Source organism: Camarhynchus parvulus, chromosome 5, assembly GCF_901933205.1.
Source record: "Camarhynchus parvulus chromosome 5, STF_HiC, whole genome shotgun sequence".
NCBI classification, from domain to species: Eukaryota; Metazoa; Chordata; class Aves; order Passeriformes; family Thraupidae; genus Camarhynchus; species Camarhynchus parvulus.
Genome location: NC_044575.1, coordinates 13552426 through 13575883, shown reverse-complemented (window position 1 = coordinate 13575883; position 23458 = coordinate 13552426). Strand labels below are relative to the sequence as shown.

Sequence of the window (23458 nt, the reverse complement as noted above, 5' to 3'; positions counted from 1 at the left end):
ATGCAAGGAGCTGACATCTAAGGTGGGTAAGAGAATGGGTTTGCTTCTGAGTTGTTACTGTGGAGAAAATGAATGAACGCAGGGAGAACCCAGTGGGGCTCCATTTCTCTTTCTCCCAGGTCATTGCATGTGAGCTGCAGGTCTTAGTGATGGCTCAGTAAAGTCTGAGAGCTGAATTTCATACAAAGGCTACTGTGAAAGAGCTCACAAAGAAAAGGTAACAGTGGTAGGAGGCTGTGAAGAGAAGTAGAGGAAGAAAGAAGATTAAGAGATACTGGAGAAAGAAGGCAAATAGGGAAAAACCTGGAAGAATCCTGACAAAGAGGATAAATAATAAGTGAAGGAGAAAGGTTTGACATATCAGTAATTATGTTAGCATTCTAGATCTGTCCAGGTGGAATAGCTGATGTGCAGTCACCTATTGAAAGTCTAACACCGATTACATTTTCTGTTTTCAAACCTGAATTTCCTTTGCAATTTCTCCTGATCTTATGGAAATGAGACAAGCCTAAGGTGAACATGAGGCCTTAAAAACCACAGCAGGTGGGCTGATGAGTATTGCTAGATTTTTTTAAAATTTGTTTTTTTAGTTCACCAACTTTCCCCCCTTGTTTTTTGCTGACTGGGTGAGGCATCAGGGAGCCAAATCATGATGGAGGCAGTCAGGTGTTGCAAGCCCTTGTCTGGCATAGATCTTGAGCATGACAGAGTCAATTTGTGAAAGCAGAGTCCTGCAGGGTTGGTGCTTGTGTTGCCCACTGGTCTGCAGCAGCCTGCAGCCTGCTCCTGGCACAGGCACAGTCACTGCCTGCATCTTTGTGCCCATGGTAACTTAAGTCCCATGTTGACACTTCCCCAATTTATGTCCCTTCATCCAGTTTCCAAGGAAATCTTAGAAAAGCAAATGCACCTTGGTATTCTGTGTTGCAATAGTGGCAGTTATTTATTCTGTGCTTCAGCTTATGCAAACTTCATTTTAATTTTTCAGTGAGTTTGTATCAATATTACTTTTATTGTCATGTATATAATTTTTGGTGACAGCTCTGTTTAAAGAAGATGTAACTTTAACAAGCCATCTGTTAACCTTACATAGAAAGGAAATGCTTTTGTCAATTATTACAATGAAATCAGAAAAATAATTTCCTGGCCTCCAGCAGCAGACCAGTCTCCCTATCTTCTGTCAATAGGAGGATATTGAAACATGCAGGAAATACATGCACACCTTTATCCTGCCCTGCAATACAGCCACAGTGCTGCATTATAATTAGCCAGTGATGTCAGAAGGTTTCATTTCCCATTAAAACTTCTTTGTAGTGCACAAACTCTTTTATTCAACATCAGAGAGTTTCCTCATTATTCAGGTGGGAAGGCTGGACACAGAAACCATGGGAAGATATTTTGAGTTTATGCCAGCCTGATTAGTAAAGGTTTTGCTTTAATAAGTTAAGAAAGTAGAAAAGAGGGAGAAACACTTCAGATTAGGTGGGAATGAAAAAACCTGCAAAATGACTCCATTCTGTCATTTGGGATGAAGCCATAACAAAGGCTGAATGGAAGGAATAGCAGCAGTGGACAGAAAAGCCTGGAATAATAGGGAAGAGAAAAATGAATGGAGAAAACATGGAAGAGCAAGGGAGGAGTCTGGTTTTGTGAGGTTAGTAGATAGAAGACATTTATGAGTGGACAAAAAGAAACACAAGAAATTTCCTATGAGCTGAAAAATGGTGCAGCTCCAAGGAAAGTCTTTGAGAGACATAAATATTTTGGGCACTATGTAGTGTGAGCTGTTCTTGTGGGAGAGTCCCAAGCCCAAATAAAGGGAAGATTTGTCCTTTTCCTTCTTCCTTGATTGGAGAGGTTCTCACGACTCTTAAAATAATTTGGGAGATAGATGCAAAATATACTGGCCTTGAGCTGCTCTGGAGAGGGGTTGGTCCAGGCCAATTCCTGCACAGTCCATGTGCCTATGGACACAAGCAAGAGCAGTCAGAGGTAACCCTGAGAGGCAAACTTCTTGCAGCTTTTCTGCTTCTCCAGCCTTTCTGGACAGCAGAGCAGGTGGGTGAGGACAGCATCCAGCAGTGTGTCTGTGCACATGTGCTTTTGAGCCCACCCTGCTTGCTTCCCTCTTGTCCAGCACTCAGTGATGAACATAAAGATCAGAACCAGATCTTTTATTGCAGCTTTATCAGTAACTTTAACCAACAGATCAGGAGTCAGCCCCCACAATGGAAGTATTGAAAATAACCACAGTGCTACTCCACAGCTGTCAGCTTTTGCATTAGAAGAGCTCTTAATGCTGCAGTGTCACCTGGGAGGCAGACATTTCTTGTCTGCAGTGTGGAGGTTGAGGGTGCTTTGTTGGAAGAACCTGATGAATGTGACACTGCATGATATGATTGCCCACACAGGGTAAAGGAAATGCTGTCATGATTTAATTAATCAGTTCTGATCTGCTGATCCCTGAGTTTACTTAGACTTGAAAGAAGTAAATATAATTAAATTAAACAAAGGTCTTTCCTTCCCGCACATGCTCTGGGCCCTTTTGCGTCTTCCGTGAGATAACAAAAAGCTTATGAATAACAGGCACAGGGGTCTTTGTTGTTGTTGTTGTTGACTTAATGCAGAAGGCTGGCAGGAGGAATATTATGCACAGGTGCAGCATGTATGACATCAGAAGATGACACATGGGTGCTTGAAATGAGTTTTTTAACATTTGATTTCCGGTGTCAGGTTGTGAAAGGACAAAAACATCAAGGTTTCAGTGTTGCCCGTGGCAGGTCAAGGTAATTTTGACAAAATGTGGTAATGTTTGATTGAAACCTTATCAAAACAGAGGAATGAGGTAGAAGAGGTTCGAATTCAGCTCTTGGTTTATCCAAAGGCCTTTTGTGTGTAACTGCCTAAAGCTGTGCAAGCCCTGGGTGCTGTGGGGTGATTCCTCTGCAGGGCTGGATGGTTTTCCACCAGCCAGAGATGGTGCCTGTGCACTTGTACTGCTCAGCACCTGCCTGGCTGCCTTTGAGAGCACACTCACAAATTTACAGTGGTTTCTTTGGCCACAGATATTGTGTAAAACATATCCTTGTCCAGTTGTGGGCTTCCTGCCTCCTCTCACACGGAACTGTTTCTGTCAGCGGCTGGGACCTGCCCTCTCCAAGTACCACATCTTCATTCCTAGTCTTGTGTCTGTACTGGAGAGGTTTGTGGAGGGAGATGTGGCGTTGGGGAAGGCAGTTCCCTTATATTCTACTGCATGTACTCATGTCATGTGTTTGTCATTCCCGAGTGACCCAGCATGTGGCTGTGCAGATGTCATTTATGGTGTGCTATGCCAAATTTACCAGAAAATCCCTGATAACTCCATTTACCATGTGGTTTTTTAGGTGAATTTGCCCCTGTCTTTCGGGAAGTTAATTCTAGACTGTATTTTTTAAATTGTTTGTACTAATGGGGTAAGAGAAAGTGGATGGGGTGAAGAAGCCTAATAAAAATGACAAATACCCAATCTATTTAACCCCCTTTGCTCTCTGGAGTATTTCTCACAAAAATCAAGGCCAACATTGATTAACACCACTTGTTCTTGGCTAAAATCAGATTTTATATTAAGCAAATACTTTGTCCATGTATTAAAGATTAATTTGACTCATTCAAAATGAACATTTTCCCCATCTTTTCTTTCTAAAAATTGGTACTGTCTTTTCCAATCCGTAACTCTTTTCCATTTAGACCCTACTAGCATGTGAATAGGTGAAAAGAATTGTGACTAGATGGGAGGCACAGTGTCAGTTCACTAAATATATTGCAAATTGCACTGAGCTCTGCTTGCACCTCTTTGACAAATCCTCATTAGCCTGTTTTGGTCTACACTTGCATCTTCTTGTCAGCTGTAAGTCTGCTCACAGTTTGCCACCCTAATCTTTTATCCATGATCCTGGTTACTATTTAGCTAATGCTTTCAAGCTTAAATAATCTTATAATGTTTATTTCTCTGAAATAAAATTTTGTACCTAGTGTCCCTAAAAGCAAAGCTGTCTAATCAGGCAGATGAGACTCATTAGTGTTACATTTCAAGGAACCTTTGATCCAAATTAATTAATTTTGCCCCAATACAAAATTGTCCTAACTATAATGGGAACTAAAATCTAATAAGATAAAAGAAATTCAGAAGGGAAAAAATATCTGTCATGAGAACACAGCAAGATGAACAGCTTTTGCCAGTCTTGGAAATGATGATGTGTTTCACAGCTCTGAGGCTGGACATTTTACAATTGCCAGTGTGTTTAAAGTTGCTGCTGTGAATTGATGGGTTTACATTGCTGGTTTCCATCCCTGGAGCAAAAAAGTGACTGTGATTTAATTTATGTTGTTCACGCTGGTCTATGGCCAGTGTCTAGACCAGAGGCTGCCCTCTGTCATCTGTTTCCTGTGTGATTTCAGGACTTCAGTGGATGGGGGTGTCTGCAAACAGAGAATGGTCGGTCCTCTGAGCTCACTTTGGTGTGAAGCCCTGAGGGACTTTAACAGACTGGCTGGGAATGAGCAGCCTGACCATGGCCTCTGTTTCAGAATGGCTGATCATCTTCAGCACAGGGGTGAAACACACCAAAATCCTGCTGGAACAGGAAAACCCAAAGTCTTCTGGGATTGTTTGGGCCTTAGAGTCATCTCTTGATTTCCCTTGGCCTGGCTATGTTTAGGGTGTGTGAAACTCATGGCATACAGTCTGCCTGCTCTTACATCCAGCAAATCTAACATTGGATACACTTCCTAAGCAAATGTGAATACAGCACAGGCTGGTTCCTGCCCCAAGCCCGTGGTGAGGCTGTGTCAGAAGTACCTGGAGAGCTCTTGTTCTCTTTCCTGAGTGGATCAAAGTCTGCTGAATCGCTTTCTGAGCTCTGCTTACTCATATCATTAGTGAGTACAAAGCTTTCCCCTTTGTTCACTTCTCCACCTCACTCTGAAAACACAATATGCTGCTGTTCCACTAATTAGGCCAACAGGCTGAGGTTAATAAACACTCTGTGACTGCTCTTATCAGCAGCCTTATTTATGCATTTGACTATTTTGCTTTGTGTTTGTCTGTGATGTGAAAGCGCTGGATAATTCCTGAGGTTTTGTAATGATAATGTAGTAGAAATAATGGTACCAGGGCGGTTCCTCAATGAATGGAGTCCACTTCTACTATGACTTGTGCTTAAGGGATGGAGAAATATCAGGACCTGGTCAGAAGTAATCCCTGAATGCCATGAGGGGCTGTTTTCTGTCGTGGTGGCCGAGGTTGCCTTAAGCTCTGGCACACACTTCTCTTTTTGGACGCTTTGTCTTTCATTTTCAGGTTGGGCATTTTGCACCTTGTACCTGGTGCCAGAGCCATCAGCACTGAGCAGCTTCTCAGCCTCCCCACCCTTGCCAGGCTCTGGGAGCTGAGGCCAGGGCTGGTGCAGTGCAGAGCTGTGACCTGGCTCAGCCTGTGAGAAACCAGCTGGGAGCCTCCCCTTCAGCCCTGCCTGAGCACAGCAGTATCTGCAAGGCTCCATGGAATATTCCCTTGTCCTCTCCAAGCTGCACTGCATTTCCAGGCAGCAGGTAGATCTGCTTATTGAGCTTTGCCACTTGGTTTTCCCCATGCCTGGTTGATGCTTCTGGAGGGACTGAATCCTGTTTGCTCTACTAACACAGGGAATCTCTGCTGGCTGGTGGGGGACCACGTTTAACTTGAGGTGGCCTGAGCAACCCTGAACAGACAAGGAAATAAAAGGAAGTTGTAACTGGCACTTCTGTACCCAGTAACTCCAGAGTAATTGAAGCAAAGAGCTCTTTCAGGGCTTTGGTTCCCAGCCAGACCACACTTTGGTTTGAAATGCAACTGATTGATATTAATTTTGTGATATTATTTTCCCTAGAGAAAACAAATCAGAGCCTGGTTTGTCCATTGTCCCAGCAGCATCTAAACTAACCTTTTGTAAAGAGTTTACAAAGGTGCTGTCAGGAAAAACTACACCTTATTTGCTCAGAGCAGCAAGTAACTCATGTCACTTGTGATTTCATTTAGCTTTTATGAAATGAAAAATATTTCCTGCCTCAGATGAAAAGGCTAATATTGCTTCTTTAAACAGTCCAAAGCAAATATACAAACAGTGCATGGTCTGTTGGCTGGCTGTGCATCAGCAGGTTTACACAGCAGCTCTGGCTTTTCAAAATAAGTGTGCTTGAAGGCTGTTGATACTACAGCTGGCTGAGACACGATGAGAGGGTAATTTACCTCATTGGTTCTTGCACTTTTCATTGGAAAAAGATATTTGAAAATGTTTTAAATACTTGCACAATTGAAATCCCCCTTTTCCTTTTGTTGCATATTAACTGGTTATGAATGAAAGGCTTTATTAATCAACAACTATTCAGTGGCATGAATTGTTAACTGCTAAGCCAACCTCACGGGGATGTGGTTCCCTTCTCAGGGACTGAGCCATCCAGGCATTTCTCAGAGGCTGCTCTGAGCTCAGGGTGTGACACTGTCACAGCCTCATGCCGGTGAAAGGCTGCGTGAATTGCTCTGGAAAGTGTTTGTTGGCAGAACTGTGGCTTGTAGAAGAAGGGAGAAAATTGAAGAATTTTCTGTAGAAAGACCTCAAGATTTCAGATCCATACATTTCTTTGAAAATTTGAAAAGCTTTGGATTTGGAGCTTTTTGACTCCCTGCATTTAGGTAAATGCCACGATGACAGGTTACCTCATTTAGGTCAGAGAATTCAGAGGTTGAGAGAATGTAGGTTAGAAAGTGATTGGAAGTAAATGCTGTTGCTTGGGTGTTGTGACAATAAATGCTTTATAAATATTAAAAATCAGTAGAAAAAAACGAACCAGACTTTCAGACCAGCAGTTTTTTGGGCATCAGTATAAAAGGACATTGAAAAAATTAAATCAGAATATGAGGAAAATCCATGAAACTTATACTGGAAAACAAACTGTGCATAGGTCTGCATGATGCTCATCTTCACTCTTCCCTGTAACTTCCACAGTGCTTGTCTAAGTGCCATGACATTCTTAAGGCATAACTTGTCTGCAGCAGTTAATTAACAGAAAGGCAGAGGGCTGTGATTAGAATTTTCAGTTTTGTGCTCTGGAGAAAGTAATTATGATTAGAGCAGGCTTGGTACTAAATCGTATTAAACCTGTTTTGTTCAGGGAGTTACCACTCCATACCTTTTTCTGGAAAAGTTTCAAGTGGCCCCTTTGCCACAGACAAATGATCCTGCTTGGAAAGGCAGATGCCTGGGCCAAATAAAGTCCAGGGGGTTTACACCTCAGAAGTGATGTTGTGAAATTGCTTTATTGGAGATTAGAGCACTTTCTCCTATCACATGGGGAGATCAGGTAATTCCCACTGATACCCTTGATGGGATTGAGAAGACTTTAGGGCTGACTGATTCTCTCCATCACTCTTGCTGCATTCAGGTAGATAATCTTATATTTCAGCAGAAGATTAATATCCTTGCAGAACATTCTCAACCTACTTTTCCATGTTCTTCCCTGACCAGTTCAACAATACCATCCTCTGACCCTGTCTCTGCCCCACAGCAGAACCCCTGTAATACATTGATTTTTCTTTTTTTCCACCTTTATTTTCCCCTCCCAGACCAGCTTCCTCAAAGTGTTGGTAAATACAAGATCTGTGTCATGTCTGGAAAGATGTGCCAGGTTAGTTGAGTCCCTACATTTTTGACCCACAGAGAACAAACTTTCTCAGAGTGAGAGGAAGAGGAGAGGCAGGGCAGAAGGTTTATGTTGTTGTGTTTCAGGGAGCAAAAAGGGTCCCTTTACAGTATGTCTCTCTAGGGAGAGGGAGATCTGGAGGTGTGACAGCTTGGTTTTAATACTTCTCAGCCTAAAAATCTCCAGAGCATTTATCTGCAAATGTGTACCCCCAAGTGTCAGAACCACTGTTTGATTGCAAACTCTGCTGTCAAGTTTCTGCTTGGAAGAGCAAAACAGAAACTCTCTGAAAACTAGAGCAGAGTCACCTCTGAGCTAGCAGATGGGAAGGAGGAATAGACTCATGGTCTCTTCTGGAGCTGCTTGATGTTCCCGGAGCTACTCCAGCAAAGGACTGAGAAAAGTGCAATGACTTCAGTCTGACACCACCCTGTCACTTGGATCTGAGTGAGGAGAGTTCATTTAATGAGTAATTAGGAGGGAAAATGTAAGTAAAGCCACTCTGGCAGCCTTCACAGTGCCATGGTTGCTCTGTGCCAGTGAGAGAGGTTTTGTGGCAGCTGCACATGGCAAAGCCCTGTCCTGCAAAACGTGACCAGCTTGATCCCCTTTTGAGCAGGGTCAGACCTGTGCTCCATCCTCAGGTGCCGATTATCTGTCTGGAGGGCTTTGAGTGCATGAGAGGCTCTATGTGAGAAATCTCCTGCAGGCTTTAGAGAAAAATCAATCCCTGTATTGCCTTATCTCCTGTGCCATAAGGGGAGGTCTCTCTCCCTATGGTTTTGATGCCCCAGTCCTCCACAGTTCCTTCCCACCTCAGGGTCTGTGTAAATTTCTGACATCCCACTGAAAACGTTTGGCCTCTCTTTGCCTCGGTGCTCCTGCAGACAAATGAGATCACATTTCAGACCTTTTCTGGGTCAGTGTTTGTTGTGCCACCTCCTCCAGGATGAGCAGGGTGGTTCCTGTGCATTTTGCTGTCCTGTTTGTGTTGTCTCCATACCTGACTGCTGTGCCATACTGCTCTTTTCTGTGGTGAGGGGTCCAAGCCACCATTCTTAAATGGTAGAATACACTACCCGCTTTTGGAAAAAGGTAGAAATTTTTCTCTGTGTGCAAAAACACAAAGCAGCAGCTGTGCTAGTGACAGAGTGAGGGTTTTCCAAAACCCTGCAACTCTAGAACTGTGAAGATTCAGCTTTTGGATAAAACCTTTTAAGTAATTCTCCTATACAGCCATCCACAGATTCCTAGGAGCTGGAAACCCTGTGTGGAGAGGAGCAGAGCAGGCTCCCGCGAGCACGCAGTGGAAACAGGCTGTAATTGAGTCTGTTCATGCTTTGTGCTTCTGCCCTTTCAGACCACGGGGCATTGGCTGTGGTGAACAAGCACTTCTTACCAAACCAGTGAATCAGCTTTAATCTGCTCCCCAAAACCCCGGGCACCCCAGTTATCTCGTTATGCAACCAATACATTTCATATTAGGTTAAATTTCCTTGGCCATTCCTGACCTCATTCCCATTGTTTCATCAGTTATAGGTCAGGCTGCCCATGGGTTCCCCATTTTTATTGCTTCATTTGAGCTAGGGAAAATTGACAGATTAGTCATATTCTATCATAAGTGTCTTACTGTGCCCATGTTTACAGATTTGTCATTAACACCAGGCTCTCACACACTTAGGGGTCTGGGTAAAGATCCTACAAACTGTTTGCTCTCTGAGTCAGCTCATCTAATGGGGAGATTTATTCTTCAGGAAGGAAGTGAAATGCCTCTTGTAGAGATAAGACATATATTGATAAATACTGCATTTTCTTTACGCAGGGAAAATTGAAGCATCTGGTGACGAAATATGTCCCATTAGCAAACTGGAAAACAAAAGGGTTTTTCCAGCTATGTCATCCTTCACAGCCCATGCTGTGTCTGAAGGGCTGAGCTAGTCACTGTTTCCAGCTAGAAACAGGATTGTTTGGGGTTCAATCCTTCTAGGAAGAGGGAAGACTGATATCATCATCGCAGACATTGGTGCAAGTGTGACTGTGCCTGCCTGGGTTAGGTGTCACCCTCTATATTGGTTTAATCAATATGATTTACCAGGTGTGTTACACCAGTGTCTAAGGGATCTAGCTGAAAAAAAACCTCAAAAACTCAGTGCCTTTTGGGCACTGAAGAGAAAGATACTGGGGATTTTTCCAGACACTTGAGTATATTTGAATGAAACTAGTTGCTACTGATTTTGAGTATTTCTTTGAGAGGTTCATTAAAAAAAAAAAACATATTAAAAGGATCAGAGTCTTTGGTTTTGGATAGCTCAAATAGAAAATAATCAATCTCTCCTCCCCAAGAGACCCCTAACACCTCCAAGAGATTATGTTCCCAGGAAACGTTTTGGCTTCTCCTGCTGTGTACCAAAATCCCGTTATCTTAATGTTGACAAGTTGAGATGAGACAGTGAAGTCTGGAGTCGAAAAACCATGAGTTTTTATACTATAAACACATCTAGATATATGCAGAAAATAAATGACAGCATAAATGATATGAAAAGATGTAGTTTTCTGCTAATAGAAATGTAGTTACTATTCCTGTATGTACAGGAGGTTTTGAGAAAGAAGGAATACACTGCAATTAATTTTCACAGCAGAAATGCACTGCTGTTCTTAGTGAAGATCTCAATACATCTGCCCACTGTGTTTGGGACTTTGGGACTACAATCTGCACTATGTGCTGTTGAGAATTTAGGATGTTGCTGAGCCCCCTGTAGCCTTGGAGGCCACTTTGCTCAGAGCCCCTCTGCTACAGGCCCACTCTTCAGCACCTCTCACTTCTGATGGAGTTTGCCTTCCCTTTCCCGCAGGCAGAGTACGGAGCATTTTACAGGGAGTGCACAAGCGTTGGGAAGCGCCTGTGTGGACACGATGGAGGAGGAGCCCCTCACCCAAATGCTCGCTGCCCTCAGCCCCGCAGTGTGTGAATTTATGTTAGCTACAGAACCCCTAGAGTCACCCACAAAAAGTCACTGTCTGTGACTCCTCTTGGGTGACCCTGTCCAGGTAACTCAGGAGGCAAAGGGCTTCTCCTTGTGCGGGTTTTTCCGGCTGCAGTGACGGGGAGTGGATGCTGGCTGTGCCCGAGCATCGCTGCTCTGCAAACCGGGTCAACGTCGTGGAGGGGCTCAAGGCGCCCCCTTTCCCAGCTGGGCCGGGCAGCGCCTCCCCCGCCTCCCCGCATCCCTCCCCTCGCTCAGGGGCGGCTCTCGGCCCTGCATAAAGCCGGCGGGGCCGGGCGCTGCCCTGAGCCTGCCCGGCCATGCACCCCGCGCCGCGCCGCGCCGGATCCCTGGAGGCGGCGCCGAGCCCGCGGGACCCCGGCAGGCAGGTGAGGAGCGGGATGGGCACCGGGAGTGTGGGATGGGCACAGGTGAGGAGCGGGATGGGCACCGGGAGGTGGGATGGGCACAGGTGAGGAGATGGGCACGGGAGGAGCGGGATGGGCACGGGGAGTATGGGATGGGCACAGGTAGGGAAGCAGGATGGGCACAGGGAGTGCGGGATAGGGGAGAAGGATGGGCACGGGGAGTGTGGGATGCGCACAGGTGGGGGCAGCAGGATGGGCACAGGTGAGGAGCGGGGCGGGCACGAGGAGGGTGGGATGGGATCCTCGCTGCCCGGCCCCAGGATCGGTCCCGGCTTGCGGAGTAAACGCGGCTTTTGTGGAGTCACAGCTCGGGCGCTTCGCTGTTGCAGTTCTCGGGACGGGGATTTGGGAAAACCGGGAGCTTTCTGGTTACTTGGAGGGCAGTAATTGGAGAGACCTGGGGTGCGGCTCCTCTGGCGTCGGTGGCAGCGTTCGGTGCCGCTGGGATTGGGATGGAGCTGCTGTTTGGGGATAAAAGAGCCGGGGGGAAATCTCAAAGTGTAAATGCAAGCACATGAAAGTAAGGTAGAACAAAAGCAACTTTTGATGTACAATTGCTTAGGAGACAGAGGGTGTGACATAGCCCAGAAGAACTCACTCCTGGCTTTATTTATAGAACTCACTCCTTCCCTATAAACGGGGAATTTATAATATTCCCCATGATAGTGGGAATTGGCTTAGTGCATCCGAGATCAGATAGAAGCAGCACTGGCTGCAGTTACTGATACTGTGCAGTTGATAAAGTCTGTAAAATTCCTTGTGAAGACAAGAATGCTGACAGTAAAGTTTCACAAAAGTACTGCTTTGCTGTATCCCTCAGGTACCTGGAAGCCAAATAAGCTGCTCAGCACAGCTTTTGCTTTGGTGTCTGAGAGCAAAATCTTAGGAAGAACTTTGGTGTAGCTGGAAAATGTAATGTGATATCTAGTTGTGGTCACTCCTAATATCGTGTATTCACCCTTCCCTAGAAGTGTGTCAAAAGGACAGCAACAAAGTAAGCAGCTACTTAAAGGGAAGAGAATATAAAATACCCATTGTCATTTTTTATTAATTGTGATTAATGTCAATCAGTATAAAACGTTTTGAAAATAATTTTTCATCTTCATTTTATGAACTGAAATGTGATTTTTTAGGCAAATATGTTCAGATAATTTTAAATCCTGATTATCCATTAATATAAAGAATTAAAGCACAAAATATGCTCCCTCATATATCTTTCTCTCTGTGAACATCCTTTAGGGAGAGGGAGAAAGGAAAGATAATTGCTATGGGTCCTAAAAAGTGAAATCTTTAACTGGACAGCACCTAGTTTTCTACGTAAATAAAGGGCTTAGAATATCCCTGTGTTTGTGTATTTTCATCAAGACTGAGTCAGGCTGGCGGAAAATCAGTTAAAGATTTGCATCACTAATAAAAAACTTCACTGCAATATTTACTCCCCCTTCCCCCTCCAAACAGTTCAAATGTGTTACCATGCAAAGGAAAAGTTTCAGATTTTATTAGAGCTGGGTAGCAGAGTTACTGATAGAGGTTAAAATATAAGTGAAGTGCAGCCCCAGGAGGAGAGGAATTGTTTCTGTGTTACCTTTTCTCCTGTTGCCTTGCACCCAAATGATTGCTGCATTACTGTATTCAGTTCATTTTTTAAATTAAAGCAAAAGATGAGCTTTGGTGTAGGGTTAAATTTGTATATGGTGTGTATTTGGCATTGTAAGCATTGCAATTTCTCTTTTCCAACTTGTAATTCCTAAGTTAGAGGTCATTTCTAGAGCTTGATATAAGAACATTTTATGTTTTGTTGATTTTCTTCATTGATCTCTTAAACATATAACTTCATAGATGCTGTCACCTGATCCCAGACACAGTGCAAGTTGCAGCAGCAAAACACAAAAGAAGAGCATTAGGTTTTGGTGCAGGTAGTCTGTCCCAGCTGTGCACCTCATAACACTGCATGCAACTGTGCCAAATCTCATAAAGGCTGATCCAGGCTGAAGCCAACGATCCTAGATGTGGAGTCAAGCCAACAGGCTGCACATTAGCCTCTTCTGTAAACCAGCCCTGCATTTATTGCCTTCAAAGACCACCACCTAACTCTACTTGTAGTGGAGACTTTGCTTCTCCTACAGCAGCCCCATCTGAGCAGGATTTGGCTCACACAAATGGCTCTCTGCACCTGAGAAAACAGCCCATGACCTGTATGTAATCGTGGTGTTTGTAGCTTTTTATGTTCTGCTTGAAGTGCCTTTGCTCAGTGCCTGTTCCTGGCTCTTGTGATGGTGATCTGACCCTGGAGTGGGCTGGGAAACCTGCAGGATGCTCAGCTGAACCTGAGCTGGGCTTCCCACACACTTCCAGCGGAAAATTTGGTGTCTGGACTCAAGCTGATGGAGTTCATTGACTTTGGTGGATCAGAAACAGTGTGATGGTCTGACTCCATTGTCTGGGCTCATCATGTTGTGGCAACTCATTAGAAGTGGGAACCCAGTCAGAAATCCAAATATTTTCATTACGTTGTTAAAGTTGGAGAGACTGTATGAGGGAATCCAAGGAGCTGGTGCATTTTGTTTGCATTTTTGTTTTGCTCTTTTTATTTCTGAAAATTTCTCAAGATAGCGATATCTTTAAAGATGTGTCAGATCAAAAAATAATTCCAAATAGCAATAATGTGCCTTCATTGTTCCTCTCCTCTTTCTCGCTGACTCATTCAGAAACATCTCCTTTTATTCTTTCTTTTTTGCAAGGTTTGAAGACATATGAGGGACAGCCTCTGTTCATAAGCCTTGTGTTTTTTCTTTACTTTGCATTTTCCCTATTCTTTACTGTTTCAGTATTATCTCTATTTCTGGCCTGGCTACATGTGGCTAAGAATATGATCTGTGATAGCTGCTGATTTCCACACAGCCAGGAGTGTGTTCACTAGCGAGGTACAAAACCACATGGTCTGACAGTGTGAGGTATCTGAATTTTCAATGTGTGATTTGGGTGATTATGCCAAGGGTTTGACACACAAATTAGGGGACATGGCAGATGGAGCAGCAGGGCTGTGGTTGATCAGACAGGGAGTGTCTCTACAGCCAACAGATTCTGGTCAGCAAAACATTTTACCTCCTTAGGTTTGTCTCCTTGCCCTATGAAAACGGTGTTTTACAGTTATGTAACAAGAGAGTGATTTTTCAGTTCTGATCTACTGAATCCTGATTCATCTTTTCCCACCTATGTCCTGTGGGATTTGGATTATTCTCTTGGCCAGTGTTCACTGAACTTGCTATCAAGTGTTTTTGTTCAATGTACAATTTCTGCTGACATCTTATTGCTCCCCTTCCTCCCAGTAGCAATGTTAATTATAAACTGTACATTGAAAATATTTTCTGCATCCTAGGGAATGAATAAAGATGTCCATAAAATCATTCACTAAAAAAAGATATCTTGGTATTTCAGTCTCTCACAAATTCTGTCTGTGACTAACTTTATTCCTATTAATGTGTAATTGAATTCACAATTTTCCTTTTGTGGTTGATCAAAGCACAGCATTACCCAAGACACCCTGAAATGTAAAAACTTACACTTTTTGCACTTCTACCCATTCAAACAAATTTTTTTTGTTTGTTTGCATCTAGTTAAATAAGTCAGCCTATATGATGATTGAAGATAACAAAGAGAATGAGGACCATGCATCTGAAAGAGGAAGGACAGCCATCATTTTTTCCTTGAAGAATGAAGTTGGAGGACTTGTGAAAGCATTAAAACTCTTTCAGGTATGTATGTTATAATCTTATGATCATCACAGCAGCTCTGCATTTTTAAATTGCAAGGGTAGTTTTGGAACACACCAGAATTGATTACATCTGTTTATTAAGGATGTGATTGTTAACCTGCCTCCCACTTGGCACCCAAAATTACCCACAAAGGTAAATGTGTGCCTCAGAAATTAGATGATGGCTGGCTAAAACTCTTATCTGCACAGACTATACACTGAGAGAAGTTTGTCTTTTCCCCTCATGACAAAGAGGATTGGCACTCGGTGGTTTTGCTGGGAATAACAGGTGGTCTGAAGCTCCTGCTGATGGCAGGTAGACACTTGGGGTGTTGATCTGTACCCTGTGCAGTGCCCTTGCCACACTGCCCAGGCAGACTGAAGGTGGCAGAGGAGCTGCAATTGCACAGCTGCTGGGCAGGTGCTGTGTGAGGAATATGTGCAGTGTCACTGTGCTCTGGTGTGTGGCCCTGCGTGCTTTAGCCTGGGGTTTTCTCAATGTTCCTAATATAAAACACATGATTAAATAATTCTTCAGATTAAAGAAAAGTGAAACTAATGCCCTGAAAACTACTGCTTTTAAATCCCTTGCTTGCTTGTGAGATAATTATATGGTGACTTGATTGGCATTTTGGTGAATTTTGCTAATCAGCTTCCTACGGGAAAGATAAAAGAAAAAGGTCTATGAATTTAAACCTCCTGACTGTGTCTTTATGTGCTTCCTGAATGTAAATAAAACTGAAAGAACACAGGTTTGCTTTCAGTTTCTTCTGAATAGAAAATCAAACCTTCCCCCCCTCCAATAAGCAAATTGCTATCAAGAGACCCAATTAACAAAAATAGCTTCATAGAGGTGGTGAATAGTTCATTGCAGTAGAATATTAACTTGAAAAACTATTTTGACTTTTAGTCAATTGTTTTTAGCCTATCTCTTTGAGAACATTGCTTCTTACTAAACAGGAGAAGCATGTAAATCTGGTACACATTGAGTCACGGAAGTCCAAGAGACGAAATTCGGAGTTCGAGATCTTTGTGGACTGTGACAGTAACAGGGAACAGCTGAATGAGATTTTCCAGCTCCTGAAATCCCACGTCAACATTGTCTCTGTGAGCCCAACAGAGCATTTCAGTGTCCAGGAAGATGGTAGGTACAAAAGGCAGTTCTGATGAAAATGCACTTCCAAATATGTTGCTTTGAAATCTTTTTATGGTTGTCCACACCTGCACTTGTGTTGTGTCTTCAGGCACCTGCTGCCAGGTATCTGTTTCTGTGCTATGTGTGAGTGTAGTCTGGCCTGAACCTGAGAGTTCAGGCTGTGTCAGGCTGCTGCAAATTGTGTGTCTGCTGTCTGTGCTCCTGTCCCTTCGCAGCACAGCCCAGCTGGCACCAGTGGGAGCCCTGCAGGTCAAAGCAGGCTGGCCTGTGGGCAAAGTCTGAGTGCAGGGCTTGAGTACGCTACGATGGCAGAGGTGTGATACTGACAGATCCCAGTTCAGTTCAGACACTGAGGGGAGTGCAAGATGGATTCTGCAATTTCCTCATTTAGTTCTTGATTTTGCTGTCTTTTTTACCCACTTTTAATCATAACTGGCTCCTTATATTAGTACAACACAGGTGCCCTTTACTTTTAGATACTACATGTTGTGTTTACACCTTTACTTTTAATTAAAGAGATGCCCAAATTCTGGGCAGCAGGAAACTGGTCCTATTAAATTTTCAGTCATTGTGCTTGGGAAGGAGAGATCTGGAGTTCTTGGATAAAAGGGCTTACTTTAGCCCTAAGTAAGGGGAAATTCAATCTAAACAGTCTCCTGACCTTTTAAAGTAAACTAAAGAGCATTGAGGCAGAAAAAGAGTGTATTAACTGCTCTGCCAAGGGTTTGGCAAAAAACTCTCTTAGGCTAAAAATAACCCCAAAGTAGTTGGTAGCAAAACTGTAATGATGCTCCTCTCTCAGGCAGCAGGGCCTCCTGTTCCTCCTCCCCCCCATACCCCTCAAGGCAAAGCTGGGTGTTTCCCATGTACATAACCACGGGGAAACATCCATTTCCCATGGTCAGTAAAACAGGATGAGAGGACTCTAACCTGCTCCCACTCTGCCCAGGGACCACAGACAAATCACTTCTCCTTTGCACCCTTTGTGCCCTACAAGATTCCCAGCAGCTGTACACAGGGAGACCTCGTCTCCATGGGATCCTCTGGATGCCACTCTAACTGCAGCAGAGAAACCCATGCTTGCTTTCCTTCCCAGAGGCTCTGGGGCTGGCTGTGCTCTGCAGCAGCCTGTGGCAGTGACCGAGGAGGAAGTGTGAGCTGGAGGCTGGTGCCAGATAGGCAGAGGCTTCCCTTGTCTTATTCATCCCCTTTAATTTATGGGGTGAGTTGTAACCGCCGTAGCCATCCCTGAAAACAGTGCTTCCTCCCTCGGTGTGCTGGGTGTTATTAATAACCTTGTGGATCCCATGCCTTCCCCAGGCATGGAGAACGTTCCCTGGTTTCCGAAGAAGATCTCAGATTTGGATAAGTGTGCAAACCGGGTGCTGATGTACGGCTCTGACTTGGATGCCGACCATCCCGTAAGTACTTTTCCCTCCCTACACCCAGTCCATAGTTGGAAACATGCTTTGTGGAGCTGACCTAAAAAATTGCAGCTTTTCCTCCTCCCTCTCCTCTCCCTCAATGGCATCTCTGGAGGTCTGAGCACCTTCTCTTGGGGATTTCATGTGTCTTTCTTTGCTCAGGGAAGACTGACTGAATTCAGTTCCTGTGCTTTTCTGAAGGGCTTACTCGTGCAAGAACTCCAGGTCTGGGCCTTGAGTGGTCACATACACTTTAAGGAAGCTAAAAGAAAATTATTTTGAAGCAAGCTTTCTTCTTCCTCTTTCTTTCTTCCTTACTGGAGAAACCAAACTGGTATTTGGGCAGTGATAATGGGCAATTTGTTCTGTAATTTTGAATAATCGTGCACGTAACAAACTTTGTATAAATACTGATACAACTAAAATGAATCCTTCTCTATGGAATATATAGTTGCATAAATCAACTGATTCCTACTTTGGAGTATTTGCTCAGTTTACATCTATTAAACATTTCAGACTTCAGCTATGATTTTCCTGCCCTCTCCTTTCATTCTTACACATCATACTTTTCTATTCCCCAACTGCAGAAATGTCAAGTGTTCTGTTTTATATTGATTGATTTATTTATTATGGCTTGGAAACTCACTGAATTGTGTTTTCCTTTCTCTCCACCAGGGTTTCAAAGACAATGTTTATCGCAAGAGGCGAAAGTATTTTGCAGACCTGGCTATGAACTACAAACAGTAAGCTTGAATTCTTCCAGAAGAACCCTTCTGGGTGCTTTGAAATAACAGCAGAGTGGGCTGTGAGAAGCTCACCTTCCTGGGCTCAGATCAGGCTGAGACATGCAGGTTCAGCTCAGCGATGAGAGCCAAGGAGGTGGAGGGAAGGGAGATGTGAAGCAAGATGAGAAGGTAGATCGAGGCAGCCCTGGTCAGTCTGGGGCTGTGTGGCTTGGCCAGCTGCTCTGCAAAGGAGAAGGAGGGGAGGCAAATCCCAATGTACAGCCCAGTGACCACTGAGAGTACACTTTCTGAGCAAATGTTAATACTTGAATTTTCTTTCCTGGTTCAAACTAGCATGTGTGATGTGTAGATAACATGTTTTCTGTGAAAAGAAATTCTGAGAGCTTCTGTCTTTAGACATGCTTCTTGGCTGGGGGTGGAGCTCTTAAAGCAGTTAGAGATTCATAACCCAGTGCTGTAAATTCTTTCTAAATGTGATTTTCATGTGGCCTGATTGAATTTAGGTGTCAAATTCCTCAACTGAAAAAGACCTAGAAAAGGTCTGTATTTAGAGTTCTATTGCACTGTGTGTTTAATGCAACTGGTTACCACAGTCCCAAGCTGGTTACTGTTAACCTGTTGTTGACAGAGATTCCCTTGGGAAAGCATTTTCCATGCCAGTTTCCTGGCTGGCAGTGGAAATGTAGTGTAACACTGGCCTTGCCATAATCCATTTTATCCAAGGTCCTGAGGACTAAATAGGAAAGAGAGACTAAAATTAATATTCTCAGACAGGCACTGGTCTCCTCTGCACAGAAGCATAATTTTTACCTGATGTGTATATTTAGCTGCTGTCACACAATGTGTTGGTAATTTAGGAAATTCTCTGTTCTTAAAACAAATTAAAAGGGTAATGGAAAATAATTGCAGGCTTAGAAATCCAACATGGAAAAGGATGTGTTATCAGCTCCTGAAGCTGTGAAGAGATTGTGTAGGTATTTTAAACCTTACTCTTGGCATTAAACAATTAAGAAACTGTTTACAGGACCAATGCTTTAAGTGAGATCAATGCTAAGATTCCTGACAACTGGTTAAAGTGAAAGAAAGGCAAGTCCTTAGACTAAAAGCTTTCCAGGACATAGACCAGATCTCACTGTATTTGATAGAGTCTAATGGCAGGTGTTACAGTCATACAGGTGTTAAATACTAATAGTAGATAAATTAGTCACCTCTTATTAGCCATTTTCTAAGCAATGTCCTTTCTTCCTCTTCTCCTTGCAGTGGTGACCCAATTCCCAAGATTGAATTCACTGAGGAGGAGATCAAGACTTGGGGCACTGTGTACCGAGAGCTCAACAATCTTTACCCAACTTATGCCTGCAGAGAGTACCTGAAAAACCTGCCCTTGCTCACCAAACACTGTGGGTACAGGGAAGACAATATTCCCCAGCTGGAAGATGTGTCTCGCTTCCTGAAAGGTAATCTGCTGGATTTCTACAATTTTCTGATTTTCAAAATAAACTGAGGTCCATTGCAAATCCCACCATTTTGTGGGCACAAGGAAACGTTCTTGATGACTTGTATTCATTCTGGTCCTTTAAGAGGCCTTTTGGCCATTTGTGTGTTAATGTATTTGTCTTCAGTGCATGCAGTGACATTTGAGGAAATCCATTGGCCCAGAGATAGGGCCATTTTAAAAAATGTTTCTTGGACTCAAGCCTACACCTAATTTTTCTAATTGTGCCTCATTTTCCCACGTGCTTTTGAGCCAAGGTAGTGCTGTGGCTGTCACCTCAGCGCCAGCAGAAAAGCTGACAACGCTGTGCATCCTGTGCTAAACTAATATACAGCTTCTCTGGTCACTTTCAGAGCGCACAGGCTTCACCATTCGCCCTGTGGCTGGATATCTGTCACCCAGAGACTTCTTGGCAGGACTGGCATTCCGAGTTTTTCACTGCACTCAATATGTCAGACACAGCTCGGACCCTCTCTACACACCAGAGCCGTGAGTCATTTAATCTTGGGGTAGAATTTGTGAGGAAGTTTTGAATCTTGCTTGTCCAGAGCCAAGTTACTTAAAAGCTGTTCAAGAACACCAGCATAAAACTTATTTTTAAGGTGCTGAAGACTCAGCCTTCATGCTGAATGTAATGAATTTACAGCATGCTGAAGTGCCACCTTCATAAGTGTAGGATTTTCAAAAGTACAGCTTGCTACTGGAGATCTCCTCTTGATATCACTGTGTGCAGTTAATATCCACTTTCCTTATGCATGGGGAGCTCAGACTTTAATTTTAGGCACCTTCATTTGAAAATCTCATTTTATGCGCTTTATATAGGGTTGGTATGATCTGCTAAGTTGATTTCAGAGAAATGGGCAACACTTTTAGTGTTTAAGTTTAAAGTTTAATGCAAGACATTGTATCTGTTCAGTGGTGCTGCTCTTTCACTTTGCCACAAAGACAAATCAGGAGATTTCTTGTTCTGTTTCTTTTTCCAGTGATACCTGCCATGAGCTCCTAGGTCATGTCCCTCTTTTGGCTGAACCCAGTTTTGCTCAGTTCTCCCAGGAAATTGGTCTTGCATCACTTGGTGCATCAGATGAGGCTGTCCAAAAACTGGCAACGGTGAGTGTTGAGTGCCTGGAGATTCCATCAAAACCTTTGTGCTTCACTAGGCTGATCCCATGCCATTGAATAAATTTGGAGTTTCATGTCAATGTTAGCCACACCAGCTGCTAGATCTTTGTGTTTCACTGGTCCCTGGATTTTAAAGGATGAAAAAATTTTCCATGCTAGGAAAAAAAAACACTTTAAAGTTGATATGTTTGGTATTTTTCTTCACTCTACTGTCAAGTAATAGTTCAGCTTCTAGTGGTAGATTACTTCTTGCAGGCTGAAATTTTATGGTCTATTTCTTTCAGACAAAGTCTTCTTTCTTCTGGGAACATGATTCAATGATTTGAAAGTGTTCTATTTCTTTAATGTGTAGAATGAATTGAAATTATATGGTATTGAATGTGGTGAGTGCTAGCATTAGACACTTTTCAGTCAAGAAATTAAAATAATATAAACTAATTTTCTGGATATCAGTCTTTGGATGCCTTGGCAGGAGTATTTTAAGATTAAAAGTAGATTTTGATGAAAAATAATCTGTGCCAGTTATGCAAGAACTAGCTTGCTGATTTTAAAAATTTCTTTTCCCATGTCATGTAGCTAGTGGTAAAACTTTTACTACCTTCAGTGGGAGCAGAAATAAACCATCTATGAAAACAGTGTTCCTTCCTGTATAGCTGCAGAAACCCTGAAATTCAGCAAACAGAATGTCTTTAATTTTACGGCACACTAAGCAAATGAGAAACAAACTGCAGTGGGCTGTTCTCACTCACCCAGAGATCCTCTCTATCCAGTGATTGTTTTAAGCTGAGGCTGTGATTTTGTGTCAGTATTTCTCAAAACAGATTTACACCTCAATATAAATCTGGCACTAGCATTTTCCAGCCCAGCTGGGTGATCTGTGACATCCACCTTTCTTATGAGAAACATGCAATCCTGTGGTTCTTCATCCTTCCATTCTTGCTTTCCTCCTCTTTAAATGTCTCAGGATAACTGAGTGATAACTCTCTGATATTTGCAGCTATTTGATGCTACCTACAAATAGAAATGCTTTCCACCTAGTTCACCACAGCATCTTTGATGGAGGCTGAATTGTTTTACTTCCTTCTCTGTTTCAGTGCTACTTCTTCACGGTAGAGTTTGGCTTGTGCAAGCAAGAGGGGCAGCTACGAGTTTATGGGGCCGGCTTGCTCTCTTCCATTAGTGAGCTCAAGGTAAGAATGGCTACTACTTGTTTGCCTCTTTTCTTTGTGCCTCATTATTATTGCCACTGTTTCCCTCTGCTTTTTATGAAGTATAATTTCTTGATGTTATAGTCCAGGACTACTAAAATAGTCCAGGTAACTATTTTCAGATCAAAGCTTTGCAGGTTTAACCAGATTCTGAAAATATTGCTCTTGTTTATACACCAGCCTTGTGTCTGTGGAGTCCCATTTCTCACCCAGACTGGCAGAACATGACTGTTCAGAATAATTCAGTTTGTTAGGCTTTAATCACTGTTCATCTGCAGATAAAAATTTTAAGATTAGATGCATTAAAATCATTTCACATAATCCTTTTTATTCACTTTATCACATGTCATCTTCCTCCTGGATTCTTTGGATGGTGATGTTCCTCTGACCCATGGTAACACCTTACCAGCACTCACTCTCTGACAGCGCCAAAGTCAAACCTTTTGATCCAAAGGTCACCTGCAAGCAAGAATGTATCATTACAACTTTCCAGGAGGTTTACTTTGTTTCTGAAAGTTTTGAAGAAGCAAAGGAAAAGATGAGGTACAGATTCTGCCCCCCTCACCACCCCCTTCTTTTTATAAAAGCAGATTTGGTTTTACATCTCCCTCCGTAGCAGCACGAAACCCTTTTAGTCTTATCACAGTTTTGTAACTATTTTTCACAGTAAAGGAATTTTGGTTAGTATTTTCTTGGTCTTTCAGGTACTGGGTGGGAGATATATAACAATTATATTCTTAAATATTTTAAATACTATAGAAAAATATTTTTAATTACTTTAGAAAAGTGGGTATTGATACTGGCTGCATACAGAGAATGCATTTGTGGTTTATGTCCTGTTTATAACACCCTCTTTTGGTTATAACACACTCTTTTTTTTTTTTTTTTTTTTTTACCTCTATAGAGAGTTTGCAAAAACCATCAAGCGTCCCTTTGGGGTGAAGTATAACCCCTACACTCAGAGCGTGCAGGTCCTGAAGGACACGAAGAGCATTGCCAGCGTGGTGAATGAGCTGCGCCACGAGCTGGACATTGTCAGCGATGCCCTCAGCAAGATGGGCAAGCAGCTGGAAGTTTAACAGCCTGCCAGCACTAGGCTGCAAGCCAATTCTTCCCTTTCCCCACTGATTTCTTTCTAGGCATATAATGTGTTGCATGCAGAACTCACTCCTTTGCACATGGAAGACTGAATGGCCCATAAGAACGTAACAATTTTATCTTGTTGCTCTCTGTAAATTTCCTCACATAAATGCATTCCTCCATCCCCCTTAGGTAAAAAAGGTCCAGAGTTGCCTTTTAGAAGCTTGTAGGGGAATGGAGAAATTGTTAGACTGGAGAAAAAGCGTGGTGTGTGGATCAGGGCTGGGATCAGATGCTGCAGGAGGTGGCTTATGAGGCTAAAATGGAGACATTCACCCTAGG

At 43.1% G+C, this 23458-nt stretch overlaps 1 protein-coding gene across 1 annotated transcript; it reads left to right on the top strand.

The window, feature by feature from the left end:
• Window positions 1–11044: 11044 nt before the first annotated feature.
• TPH1 (tryptophan hydroxylase 1) lies at window positions 11045–23115 on the top strand. Its single transcript, XM_030949744.1, has 11 exons — window positions 11045–11092; window positions 14749–14886; window positions 15846–16029; window positions 17362–17462; window positions 18141–18208; window positions 19472–19668; window positions 20060–20195; window positions 20690–20816; window positions 21923–22018; window positions 22446–22579; window positions 22941–23115. Exons 2-11 carry the CDS (start codon window positions 14767–14769, stop codon window positions 23113–23115), a joined length of 1338 nt encoding a protein of 445 aa, XP_030805604.1. The 5' UTR covers window positions 11045–11092; window positions 14749–14766.
• Window positions 23116–23458: the final 343 nt, after the last annotated feature.

Bases quoted from the DNA above. Each gene is read 5' to 3' on its own strand.
- TPH1 (XM_030949744.1), top strand. From the start codon at position 14,767: ATGATGATTGAAGATAACAAAGAGAATGAGGACCATGCATCTGAAAGA. The intron at 17,463-18,140 runs GTAAGTACTTTT...TCTCTCCACCAG, and splicing joins ACTTGGATGCCGACCATCCC to GGTTTCAAAGACAATGTTTA. The intron at 19,669-20,059 runs GTAATCTGCTGG...GGTCACTTTCAG, and splicing joins TGTGTCTCGCTTCCTGAAAG to AGCGCACAGGCTTCACCATT.